At 34.9% G+C, this 13757-nt stretch overlaps 1 protein-coding gene across 2 annotated transcripts in view; it reads right to left on the bottom strand.

Moving 5' to 3' along the window:
- Nucleotides 1–261: 261 nt before the first annotated feature.
- LOC130625031 (protein lifeguard 4-like) overlaps nucleotides 262–13757 on the bottom strand; it is a 30983-nt gene continuing 17487 nt past the window's right edge. Inside the window, exons 1-7 of one of the 2 annotated variants that reach the window (XM_057440118.1) lie at nucleotides 3821–3866; nucleotides 3394–3502; nucleotides 2555–2660; nucleotides 2092–2125; nucleotides 1606–1723; nucleotides 859–904; nucleotides 262–708 (exon numbers count right to left, since the gene is read on the bottom strand). In XM_057440118.1, the coding sequence (XP_057296101.1) occupies nucleotides 502–708; nucleotides 859–904; nucleotides 1606–1723; nucleotides 2092–2125; nucleotides 2555–2660; nucleotides 3394–3502; nucleotides 3821–3851 (651 nt within the window). In that variant the 5' untranslated portion in view covers nucleotides 3852–3866 and the 3' untranslated portion in view covers nucleotides 262–501. Of the gene's footprint in view, nucleotides 709–858; nucleotides 905–1605; nucleotides 1724–2091; nucleotides 2126–2554; nucleotides 2661–3393; nucleotides 3503–3820; nucleotides 3867–13757 lie in introns of those variants that run through there. The other variant, XM_057440117.1, reaches the window with a different exon arrangement.

The following is a 13757-nucleotide window of genomic DNA, read 5'->3' as shown; positions in this document are numbered from 1 at the left end:
AGACAGACAGACTAAGGCTATTATTATAGAGACTAATATTATAAATTGAAAACTGTTGAGTGCTACGACAAAAAATTTCTAATAACCCACACATTATACCTGCAAAGCTAAAAATAAAAAATAAAAATAGAGGACTAGAATTCTCTGTGTTTTGATATTTTTATCTTGTTGCTTTAATTTAATATTACTTTCATTTGATCTAATGTTACATGTATGAAATAGGAAGAGGATTAGGCAAATGCTAGATAAATAAAAAAGATATGCATGGTTATGTGGTAATTTTGCCAATACACTTACATATAAGAAAAAGTGCAAAGCATTAGAATAGTTACAAACTAACACATTACTAAAGAGACGGGAGAAAAAACCATTTTGTTGTTTAAAAATTGTTGATGCTATCAAGACAATGCATCACAGTGCAGTGCATTACAACTCAAATGTTGTCTAATATTAAATTAAAAAAATAAAATAAAATCCTTTTGTGTCACATAACATAAATGTTCAATTGCGTTTTGCAGAATTCAAAATTTTCAAAATCTCCAGAAACAAGTTAATGATATCCAAGTATAGATTGATAGCAGCAAGGATATATTCCTCTGGTGATAACTTGTGAATCAACATATGTGTATCAAACACAATGAAGCCAGAAAACAAAAGGGCACCCGCAATAGCTAGTCCAAGTTCCATCAATTCGCTGCGAAGGAACAGCTAAAATAAAATGCAGTATCAACATCACTGAACATTCTGTGTGAGGTATCACATACTGACAATCATATAAGGAACAAATTTAAAAATAATGGTAATTTAGCACTATCAGGAAAACATGTATCCATTCATAACCAATTATAGGAAATGTACCTGCATTATTCCACCAAGAATCAAAATCCAAAGCATTGAGAATAGCCTAAAAATGATCATAATTTATAGTAATCTATACAATAACACACATGCAATGAACATGTGTGTTATTTTTTCCATTAAAATACGAATACAAGAGCATGTCAAATTGCACACTACAATGTCAATATTTTAATTTGGTACAAATGCCAAAATTAAAATATTAGTAAAATCATTGCATTGCACTTCTGAGGTCAAATAAGGCCTTGACAGTCCCATATTAAAAATATATATGGATTGGAATAATATCATTTTCTTTACCTCTTAACTGCATGGACATAACCCTTAACATTATTTAAGCAACATTTTATGCTCTACGTAATAGATCCTATAAAGCAAATTTATTAACCTTTTTGTATGCAGTAAAAAACTCTACATCAGTTAGGTTGCAAAATCTTTATTTTAGTAGATGCTAAGGGCATTTAACTTCAGAATATCCACAGTGACTACATTAAGGAACAATCCATGCCACTGCCAAAAAAAAAAAACATTCAGAAAATCTTGTGCTGGAATCAACAAAAATTGGTGTTGTTTAAAATTTTAGTGAGTTTTAACAAGCTCAAAGTGTGATTTTTTGAAAAGCGAACATAATAATTTGTCTGGCAACATTTAAAATTTGGCCCTCTTTTCCAATGTATTATGTAGGGGTTGCAGCCATATTAATAATATTAAACAGCAGGCTAGTGTTATACTAAAATAAATACATACCCAGCTCCCCATGTGCTGTAATCTTTTTTTGACTGGAAAGTGTATACTGTCAGGGCAATCACTGTCGCCATTGTCAAACCAAATGCTTGCAGCACAATGAGTTGATCATAGAATGTTACTAGAAAGGCAAATTGTTAACATCATAAAGAAGATTGAAATAAAACCACTATTATTCAAGCACTGAAAACTTTAATTGCAAAACTATTTTTAGGAAAATATAGATAAAACAGTACTTAACTTTCTCAACTCAATAAAATCAAATTTAACATGTAAAACTGAAAACATTGGAATTGGAATATGAAATTGAGTTAAAAAAAATTAAATAAAAAAAAATTATGAACTGTTTCTAAAAGCGCTCTATAAATGTCAAATAACTTTGAAAATTTGAACTAAGTAATAAAATTATCAAGTTACAAGAAAGAAGAGAAAATACATTAGATTGTTGCCACCTCAAATTAAGTACAAATTTGTATACAAAATACTTACCCACCGTGCCGATTGTGTATGCTTCAACAAAAGTCTAGAACAAACAAAATGAAAAGTATAGATAAGGTACAAGGTTTAGAATTTCAAACCTGACCATCACATATAACTTTTAGCTATATAAAATTTATAAATCTTTGGTTGAATTGAAAATAAATTGTGCTTTGCAAGATGCACATATCACAAGCATGCCTCCACGAAATCACCCTACTCTTATAAATAAACAATCCACGGAACCTCCCTCCTCTTTAGTGGACAATCTACGAAATCTCCATACTCTTTTAAATAGACAAATTTAGTGTTTCTTACATCTTTTTTTACAAAGTGAAAAACTCCTATTCAGGTTATTTCTTAGGATAGTTTACTTATTTTATGCTTTACACTTTAAATCATCAAAAATACAGAGAAACATATAAAGTTCATGACAAAAATAAAAATAAAAAAAAATAAAAAAATAAAAACTTACGAATGCAGCCAGCAAGTACATGTTCATGGGAGCATCTTTTCGTTTAATGCCGAGTGCAATAATTAATCCAATGGATGCAAACATCCCAATAAACAACAAGTTAGGACTTAAATAAAATGATCAACAATTTCAGAGTATGATGATGATGATGATGACGAGCCATTTAATTCCAAGGTCATTACATCCTTCGACAAATTGCTAATTCTTTCACTTATTTTATTCTTCTTATTCCCTCCCCACCCCACAATTATTTAATTAAAACTTAAAACTAAAAAAAGTTGGCTATAAAAAGTAAGCTAAAGTAGCCTATATCATTTAAAATACATTAAGTGCTTTCAATTTTGCCTGAAAGAGTCATAAAAAACAGTTACAAATGAGAATACTTGGGAAACTGAAATTTGGGAAAAATACTGATATCACCACAAATCATTGCTGACAGTCACAATTCTATTTGTGTCTTTAAATCTTATTCTAATTATTAAGTTTGATTATATTATAAAACGAGAAAAGTAATGGTTAAGTGACTTCTTGTCGATATACCTTTTAGTTTCAAATGTCAAAATAACCTAAAATATTTTCTACAAGTTTGTGTGAACAATAAAACACAGTGAAATTTACACCCTTTGGACTTTAGCTTTTTCACGGTTGGGGTTAGTGTAGGTCAAAGGGTGAGATAATGTTCTAGTCACACAAGCTCAACCTATAACTAAAGTTGTCTAGCTAAAACAGATGCAAATATTCTCTAACCCGAATGAATGCTAAGAATTAATTAAGACACTTCCACCTAAACGACTTCACCTATTCTAGTTTGAGCAACTTCAGTAAAAAAAGGTACTCACCTTTGTTGTACAAAGTTTTTTGCAGATTCATTGTACATAAAAAAAGCCCCAACCAATGTTGTAAACAAAAGTTGTGCACTCAAAATGCCATACACCTTTCGAATAAAACCTGAAAAAAAGGATAGATAAAACTGTAAATTACAGAACTTTGTAAGTCACAGACACACTGTTTAAAAGTTATTACTTTGTGTTTAAACTGAAACAAATTTTGCTGATTCAAGAATTTACACATTGCATGCTGAAGTCAGCAATTACCTTATTAAAAGGGAAATACCCAGAATGTATACTAAAGAAATTTTTGGCATTTTTTTAAAAGCTGAAATTTTCTAGAAATAATAATATTAATAATAATATTCTATCCCTGAACAAAATTAATGCGGTATAAAGTAACGATATTAGTGCTCCAGAATTAGTCGACAACCCTTACTTTGTAGAAAAAATCTGCAATCTGTGACCATTTTTTTTGCAGTCTCTAAGTGATAGTTTGCATTCCACACAATTGAATTGCATATCAATGCTGGAGACTAATCTAGCGTAAACACAGAAATAAATCCATGAAAAAACATTTTATAAAAATGAAAAAATGTAGTTGTATTTTATTTTTCCTTACATTAGAATGTGCATACAAAAATTTGCAAACTTTTGTCAACATTGAAAGCCATTTATAACAGGGCTATCAATAAGAGGTGAGCGAACACTTCCAAAATCAAGTGGCCATCCATATCATCATTATTGTCATCATTCTTGCCTAAACTTCTGTTTTTTATGCTAGCATATTAATGACCGATCTTTAAACTGATCTAGACTGTGTTAGATCTAAACTCAAATTCCTCTGCATCAAGTCTGTCCTCATTACCTCCTGCGAAGTCTTTCTTGGTCTGCCACTGAGCTTTGCCCCAGAAATTATCAAGTCTCTACACTTTCTTACACAATTATCCTTCTCCATACTTTTCAAGTGTCTCCACCAACTCAATCTTATTATTCGGATAACATCCTTAATGATACGGATACCTAGTATGCTTCTGAACTCTTTTGAACATTTTTTGTCTGTCAGACTGGCATTACCCATCCACTTAACCATTCTCTTATCATTCCTTTCTTTACGGTCAAGATCTTCATGCTTCACTGCCCATGTCTCACTACCGTACAACGTAACACTACTTACACAGGCCTCATATAACCTAACTTTCACCTCAATTGACAAGACTATTCTAGTCAACAAAGGAAGTATCTCTTCAAACTTTTTTCAAGCAGAACCTATCCTGAAAGTAACACTTCTTCCAACACCCCCTTCACTACCTAACATATCACCTAAGTAACAGAAATTTAACAAGCCACTTTTATATCTCATTAAAGCTGGAAATACTTCATTGTCTATAATCTTACCTTTGCAACACTTGCATACAAATTGAATGTCAGCTCTTAACTTTTCTCCAATACCACTGCACGTCTTATATACCCAATGCTTGCAGGGATTGTGTATTATAAAAAAGGCTTTTAAGAAAGATATAAATGATTTTCTGATTTAGAATTTTTCGCCACAATACTCAAAAATTTAGTGCACTCTTTTTGAATAAAAGCCATAAAAATCTGTTTTGCAGGGGATTATTCTTTTATGTGAAGCTTTTTTCAGCCCAGTAGTAAGAACATAACTTCAAACCTTCGAATGCTCTTCTTTCCGGGTGGAGAGATGCTCACTCGCTCACCCAATATAAAAAAGAAACAACAGGTGTTGGGAACGAGGTTGTATTACTTCAAAATTCAGCTTCTTTTATTTTTATTTATGGATATTGCACAAATGTGTTTATAAACAGTGCTGTCATGGCGTCAATATGAATATTCCTTTGCAGTTGTATAGATGAGAAAAGAAATGACCGCAAGTATAAAAACAATATTATTAGCTTTAGAGAGAATTATAAATGGAGCTAAACACAGTTTAGCTCATGTTAATTGCAGTTTCCAGTCAAGTTGCTAGTTGGTTGTGTGAACTAAAATATAAAAACACTATATTGAGCTTCAAAATTGGTGCATGATGTTTTGTTTACCCACATTGGGTATTGTCTCAATTAACCAGGCCAATGAGCCTAGCCTCTGTTACCAATGACCTATAAATTAAGAATTTCACATCACATTGGCCTCTGACCTAAGCTGACAAGATTGTCTTCAAAAAACAACTAAAGATTTCAATATCCGTTTAACTATAGTTATAGCTATAGGTAGCTCCACGTTTTCCAGAAGCATCTATATTGTCTATCACTGCCACCTATAGTAGATCATTAACTCTATCAACTCTTTGGCTTCAATAACATAATGGCATCAAATAGCGATAAGAAAAGCGTTTTGTTCGAAAAACATGCTGCCGCTGTGGAGCCTCATCTGCGCACGTTAAAAGATTGTGTGCAACTTGGCAAGGAATCCCTTGTTCTAATTTCAAACTCATACAACATGCCTGTGAAGCGTTTTACCCTGTCTCAACTCGCCCAAGCTTTACTTGACAAATTTCAGCGTGAAGCAAACCCCTTTTCATCGGTTGATGATGAGACAAGCACCACGAGTTTGCTCGATCAATCTAATGGAAGTTTTCATTATGTGGAAGATGGTCCCAGCAGCCATGTTGGACAAGAAAATAGAAAGCACGGCTTAGCTACTGTGGAGGAGAGTGACTGCAATATTTAGTCAGCACCCAGAACTTTGTTTCGCCTCAAGGACAAGGCCAGCAGCCTCACCCTCCCCCTGTTAACTTTTCGGCCACCGGTTCACTGTTGACTTCCAGCAGGCCATGTCGTTCGCAGCGAGGCTCTGCAGCATGACGCTACTGTTCTGGATCCTATTTCTAGTGTATGTCTGCCGCCCATTCCCAAACGATTATAGGACAAAATTAAGTCGCGTGAGTACGTGTATTTTGATGCTCTTTTGCCTCCATCTCCACACTCTTCTGTTTTGTGTACTTCTCTTCCCATGGACCATCTGGGGGAGTTCGATCTTAATATCCAAAATGTGGACAGTGCCCCCAAGGTGTCCTTATCCCAAAAAATGGCAGGGAAGGGTAAGGTTAAGGATTTTAATTCTTCGGTTTCTGCCTGGACAACCTATATGAGGTGCATGGTTTCGTTTTACCCTCTTCTTGTCCAACAAATGTTAGCCTACCAAACCTTCATTAGCCAGTACGCTTTTGCATCTGTTTACACATACGACCAACTTCACCGGTTGCAGCTGGCAAATAATCATTCTCAAAGGTGGGATGTTATTGACGATGCACTGTTTAATATGCACCTTAAGCTCGATTCCCATTGTGGTTTAAGTGTGTTTTAAGTATGTTTTAAATAAGATTATAAAGTTAAAGCATAATGAGAATGTGTTCGCGTTTTAAAATTTTCGGCATAAAACCTGTTTAAACCACAGATAAAATAAAACCTTAGATCAAAAAATTTTGATATTGTGGTTTAAATTTCAAGGGCGCCGACAAATGCTAAAGGAGTATTCAACGATTTTAGGGCACATTTTGTGCATTTTCACTTTAAGACAGAAAAGAGAATAAAAAATGGCACAAAAAAAAAATTTGGTACAGGAAGAGAATCTTAGCGTACTTATTTGCCAATATCAAGTGATTTTTGATAAATCACACAAAGGCTACCAAGAGAGAAACGCGACATGTTTTTGCTTTTAAAACACAGTGGGAATGCTCAGGGTTTATTTTAATTTTTAAAACACATTTAAAACCTTTTAGGTTTTATATTTAAACCCAAGTTAAACCACAGTGGGCACCAAGCTTTAGAAGGCCCTCTCAGTGTTGTCGCAGAAGGTTTTCCCTGTAGGACCTCTTCAATGTTTTTCTTGTAAAGGTCCAGACATTATGCTTCACATTGCCCAAATAGGTCTTTTGGGTCGCAGCCATCGCCCCCAAAGTTTCGGAATGCCCCTCCTAGAGCCGGGACGCCCACACATGGCAACCCCTGCATTTGCTTTAATCGATGGCTCACTTGTCGATACCCCTGCACCTATGTCCACAGATGTCAGAACTATTCCAAAGAACACCCAGCTACGCAGTGTCTATCCCAGCCCTCTAAGTTTGGTTCCAGATAGGTTTTTTCCTATTGCATCTTTGGTCACAACACCCATTAAAGTTCACGCTTTAAGCCACTTCTTAGCCTCTCATCCTAACAGAGCTGTAGTAAATTTTATTATTTCTGGTTTTACATGTAGATTTAGGTTAGGATTTGACAACAGCACATTAGCCTCGCCCATCAGAAACAATAAGTCAGCAATTTTAAAAGAACTTAACAGGGGACATACTGTTGGGCCATTCATGCAGGAACCCCTTTCTAATTTTCACTGCTCACCACTTGGGGCTGCACCAAAAAAGGATGACACTGTTCGAGCGATTCTTGATCTCTCCTTCCCCAGAGGTTACTCTGTTAATGACAGCATAAGCAAAGACAATTATTCTTCTTTTGATGAGGCTCTTAATTTAATTAAGTCCTTAGGTCAAGGCTGCTACATGCCAAAATTAGACATTAAGCATGCCTTTAGGTTCTGTCCAGTTCATCCCGATGACTGGCATTTACTTGGCTATGAGAGGGAAAATAGATTTTATTTTGATGTTGTGTTGCCTTTTGGTGGCAGATCATCTCCATTTATTTTTAATAATTTTGCAGATTTACTTACCTGGATTTTTATTGTCTTAGTGCACATAAGAAATTTAAAACACTATCTAGATGGTTTTATCACCTTTCCAAATTACACTGTCAATTTTTTGTTGACACCATTATGAAAGTTTATTACTTGGAGTCCCACTGAAATCATTGGTCCAGTACAAGTTATTACTTACTTTGGCATCAAGATAGATACCGTTAATCTTATGATTAGACTCCCTAAGGAAAAGTTTAATGACCTTATGTCTACCTTACTGAAATGGCAAAAAAGTGCACCAAACGTGATTTGTTGTCCTTAATTGGGTCCCTTTCCTTTGCTTGGAAAGTGGTAAAATGCGGTCGGATTTTTCTGCGCCGCTTGATTGACTTGTCCACCATGTTGCATCAATTGCATCATCACATTTCTCTATCGTCTGAGGCACGGAAGGACATTGACTGGTGGCTGGAATTTTTGCCATCCTGGAATGGGGTTGCCTTATTCCAGTTGGATACCATTTCATATCATAGGGCTGACCTCTATACAGATGCGTCAGGATTAGGTCTTTGAGGATATTATGATGGTTGGTGGTTTTCGTTACCCATTCATTTTCAGCAAGACTATAGTATCAGTTTTTGCGAGCTGTTAGCCATTGTGGTTGCCACATTTTGCTGGGGTGAAAGTTGGGGTAACAAGGAAGTTGTTTTACATACAGATAATGAAGCGATTGTTCACATTTGGCAAACAGGGTCGTGTAAATGCAGGTACATCATGTCATTGATAAGAAAATTGTTTTTCTTTACTGCCTGGTGGAATATTAATCTCCTGTTGTGTCACATAGCTGGCAGTTCCAACACTTACGCTAATCTCCTTTCTCGATTACAGGTTACAAAGTTCAAAGCCATATGCGCAGAGGCAAAAGTTTCTCCTACAATTGTCCCCAAGTCGATCTCAGAGTTCTTGGACACGTTATGAATCACTACTTGATTTCAGCACTTTCACCTAATACTAGGTCTACATACCTATTAGGAATTCGCAGCTTTCAAGGGTTTTGTAACCAAATTTCTGCACCAATGTTTCCACTTAAAGAGCTGACTCTGCAACTTTTCGTTACTTTTCTTGCTGGACGAGTCAAATTTCTACAATCAAAGTGTATTTGTGCGGTATTCAATACCAAAGCAATATTTGTTGTTACAATGAAAAACTAGTCTCCATGCACAAATTGTTCTATGTCTTACGAGGTATTAGACGTTGTCACCCTCAAGTAGTCAGTCGTCGGTTATCCATCACTCCTTGTTGCCTTTTTGGGGTTTTTACGTGTTTCAGAATATGTTTGTCCCTCTAATTCCTTGCTTGACCCAGCCATCAATCTGGCACCTTCTGATATTACTTTTTCTCCCTGTGGCAAAGTTATATTTTTACATATTGAAGCATCCAAAACAGATCCCTTAAGGCAATGAATCAAAACCCGCCTGGCCAAGATTGGAGGAAAATTATGTCCTGTTAATGCAATTAGACAATACCTACTGTTTCGGGGTGGCACACATGGTCCTTTGTTCATCCTTTCCAGTGGCGATTTTGTGACAAGGAAATATGCTTCAGCCTTTTTAAGTATTAGCCTTAAAAACAATTTAGCCCTGAATACACATAGTGGTGCCTCTGCAGCAGCCTCTTGTGGTTTATCAGAATCCATCATTAAATTCTTGGTAGGTGGTCTAGTTGTTAAAATTAATATGTTGTCTCCATAATATAGACTATAAACAATAGTGAATGTCTTGGTGGGGCCTCAAGTGGTTGTGCAGTTGTGTTGATGTCCAGTTGCGTTGTTGTGTTACAGATAAAGTTGTGTTGTTGTGTTCCTGCTGGTTGTGTTTGTGATACCGCTGAGTAACCAAGTGAGACAATCAAAGTAAGTCATTATTGTTACTTAACAAATGGTAGCAGAGGAATAATGGTTTCAAGAAAAGATTACAAGGCCCCGCCAACGTTAAGTGAGGACATTTCATATGAAAACTGAAAAAAGAAGATAAAAATTTGGCAAATCTTTACAAATATTGATAAAAAGAAACAGGCTGCTGCTATTTTTCTTACACTTGAAGGTAAAGCTAGAGATGCAGTTCTTGAAATGAACATTGATACTCTTAAGGGATCATCTCAAAATGTTTGTATGTTTTTTTTATACAATTTTACGAATGCTACGAAGTACTTCGTTTCGTGAAATGAATGTCATACGAAGTGCTTCGTTTAAAATAAAGAATGTAAAGGAAGTTTATACGAACTTTTTTAAAATATGATACGAACTTAAACAAAGTTTTTTTATCGTACAAAATGAAATGATACGAACTTTGAACAAAGTAAATTGCTATACGATCTTGAAACGAACCTCTAGCAAAATTGCATATTCATAGGTTCAATCTACACAATCTACGGCGATCTTTTCGCTTTATACGATCCCGTTTTCATGATTTTTGAACGATCTATGGCGATCTTTTCGTTTTCTACGATCCCGTTTTCATGATTTTTAAACACTCTACGGTGATCTTTCCGTTTTCTACGATCCTGTTTTCATGATTTTTAAAAGATCTACCGCGATCTCTTAGCTTTTACGATGCCGTTTTCATGATTTTTAAATGATCTACAGCGATCTTTTGGTTTTATACGATCCCGTTTTCATGAATGTTAAACGTTCCACAGCGATCTTTTCGCTTTCTACGATCTTGTTTTCATGATTTTTAAACGATCTATGGCGATCTTTTGGTTTTATACGATCCCGTTTTCATGAATTTTAAACGTTCCACAGCGATCTTTTCGTTTTCTACGATCCTGTTTTCATGATTTTTAAACGATCTACGGCGATCTTTTTGCTTTCTATGATCCCGTTTTCATGATTTTTAAACGATCTACGGCGATCTTTTCGCTTTCTACGACCCCGTTTTCATGAATTTTAAACAATCTATGGCGATATTTTCGCTTTCTACGATCTTGTTTTCATGATTTTTAAACGATCTACGGCGATCTTTTGGTTTTATACGATCCCGTTTTCATGAATTTTAAACGTTCCACAGCGATCTTTTCGCTTTATGCGATCCTGTTTTCATGATTTTTAACCGATCTACGGAGATGTTTTTGCTTTCTATGATGCCATGGAGACGATCCCTAAAGACCTTTTAATTGCAAATCTTCATTTGTTGCAATGCTTATTTTCATCTTTGGTTTTAACTTAACAACATCATTTTCATCATCATCATTTTTATTGTTAGCATTGACATTCCGCTGTTCGCTTACATCTTTATTGTGTTCCACATTTTCTAATTTGCTTACTTCATCAATAGGATTTATACAATCAAAGTCATTATCCTTTCTCCCTATTTCTTCTTCTTCAATAGTATTTCCAGTATCTTCAAAGTATACATTGTCCTCTTCTAGTGTAACAGCATCTACATCATCTTCATCATTTTCACTGTATACATCATCATCTTCTAGTGCAAGATGTTTCATAAACTGTTCTGTGTTTGTTTCAGGTTTCGGTGTGTCATCAGAAGCTTTTCTCTCTTGACCTATCTCATGCATTAAATTACATGGATGCACACAAATGTATCGACTTCCATGTTTTATCAAAACTTGCTGACTTTCAAAACCTATAACTGTACCTGGACCATGCCAATGTTTATCGTCTTTTCTCCGATAATAGACTTTATCACCATTCGTGTATTTCACATTTCGAGAAGGTCTAATATGATGCCTCAAAGCTCGTCGTATCTTTTCTGACGACTCGTTTTCAATATATGCCTGTCTTGCTGCATGCATATGATTTAAATTTTTCGCTACTACTTGGCTAGCAGTTTTACTTTTCATTGCAGGTGGCTTATTTGTCAATATGCATGGTATGTTGTGGTTCTTGCAAAAAGTAATTGGTTTGGACTGTAGCCATTGTAATTCGCAAGTGAGTTCTTTGCACTAATTGCCCAACTTAAAGCCACTTCTAACTCACAGTTTTGATCATTCATAATTTTTTGAACAGTCTCTCCAATAATAGCATTATGCCTTTCAACTATTCCGTTACTCCACAGACTCTCTGCAGCAGTGGTTACAACCCTAATGTTACATTTTTCACAGAAATCAATGAATTCACTGTTGTCGAACTCCCCTCTATTGTCAACCATGAACTTTCCTGCACAGCCAAATTTTCTTATCCAAATTTCAAATATCTTCTTGACAATCACTTCTTTTCGTTTGCTATGTATGACAGTAGCAGCACTATACTTTGTTAAATTATCAATTAAATGTAAGAACCATGTTTTTGTATTGCTATTGCTGGTCAAACTTAAAGCAAGGTTAGTAGCAAGAGGATTTGAAGATAAAGCAGATGTACAAACAGATTCTCTGACCTGCTGTAAAGAGTCACTTAGGATTATGTTTGTTATTATGTCTGTCATGAATTGGACATGCCATTCCATCGACATTAAAGCAGCATTTCTTCAAGGAAAGCCTATTGACACAGAATTATATATACGTCCACCCAAGGAAGCCTACAAAGAGGGAACAAAATGGAAATTAAAGACATGTGTTTATGGATTAAACAATGCTTCAAGGGCTTGGTATCTTAAGGTTTATGAAGAACTTACCAAATTGAATGTCAAAGTATGTAAATATGACCCTGGTTTGTTTTAATGGCACCACAATGGTAAACTAGCAGGCATTATTTCTACACATGTTGATGATTTTTGTTGGGGAGGGAGCGAATATTTTGAAAGAGAGGTTATTGAAGAGATAAGAAAAATCTTTCAAGTTGGTGTAGAAAAATCAGTTGCGTTCAAATACCTTGGTATAAACCTCAGTTGTAAAGATAACGAGATAATGTTAGATCAGATATCATATGTAAATAGTATCCAAGAAATTTACCTACCTAAAAAGAGATTATTGTCCAAATCAATTAAGTGATGAGGAAAAAACAAAGATGAGGCAATTAATTGGTCAATTAAATTGGGTAGCTACTCAGACAAAACCAGACATATTTTTTAATTGTTGTCAGCTGATGGGAGTTGTAAGCAAAGGTACTGTTGGTGACCTGACATATTTAAACAAAGTTGTATGTAAGGTGAAGAAAAATGATGTTGCACTCCACTTTCCAAGCGTAGGCAATATTGAAGAAGCCAAACTTATTTGTTATAGTGATGCTTCGTATGGGAATTTGAGTGATGGAGGTTCACAAGGATGTTATGTTATCTTCCTAAGTAACAAAGATAAGTCAATTACCATCCCCTTAGCTTGGCAGTCAAAGAGTTAGACGAGTTGTCAAAAGTACACTAGATTGCTTTATTTATAGTCGATAATGTACAAAAGATTTAAAATATACTAATAAAATATACTAATAAAAAACTAATAATATATAATAATAAAATACCATTTCTCTAGTAGAATCAATCAGGAAGCTTTTTGGCTGAAAAACATGAAAGACTCTACTGGAGAAGATGGTTAGTCTATTAAGACTAATTAAAATCGACTGTTTAAACGAAAAACTAAATAATTCCTAAATTAATTATGTATTCTGCACAGATCCGACATTTGCATTGGAAAGAAGAAAATTCGCCCATAACTCTACAGAATTTAACCAAAGACTCTGCAGATTTGATTTCATCAGGAAGAGAATTCCATAATTGGGAGGCTATATATCCAAATGTTTGCAGCCCATATTTTGAAGATTTTATTCTAGGTCTAACTAAAGCACTATCAGC

This window comes from Hydractinia symbiolongicarpus, chromosome 14 (assembly GCF_029227915.1).
Source record: "Hydractinia symbiolongicarpus strain clone_291-10 chromosome 14, HSymV2.1, whole genome shotgun sequence".
NCBI classification, from domain to species: Eukaryota; Metazoa; Cnidaria; class Hydrozoa; order Anthoathecata; family Hydractiniidae; genus Hydractinia; species Hydractinia symbiolongicarpus.
The sequence above is the reverse complement of the archived record's forward strand: the minus strand, read 5'-3'. Positions and strand labels throughout refer to the sequence as shown.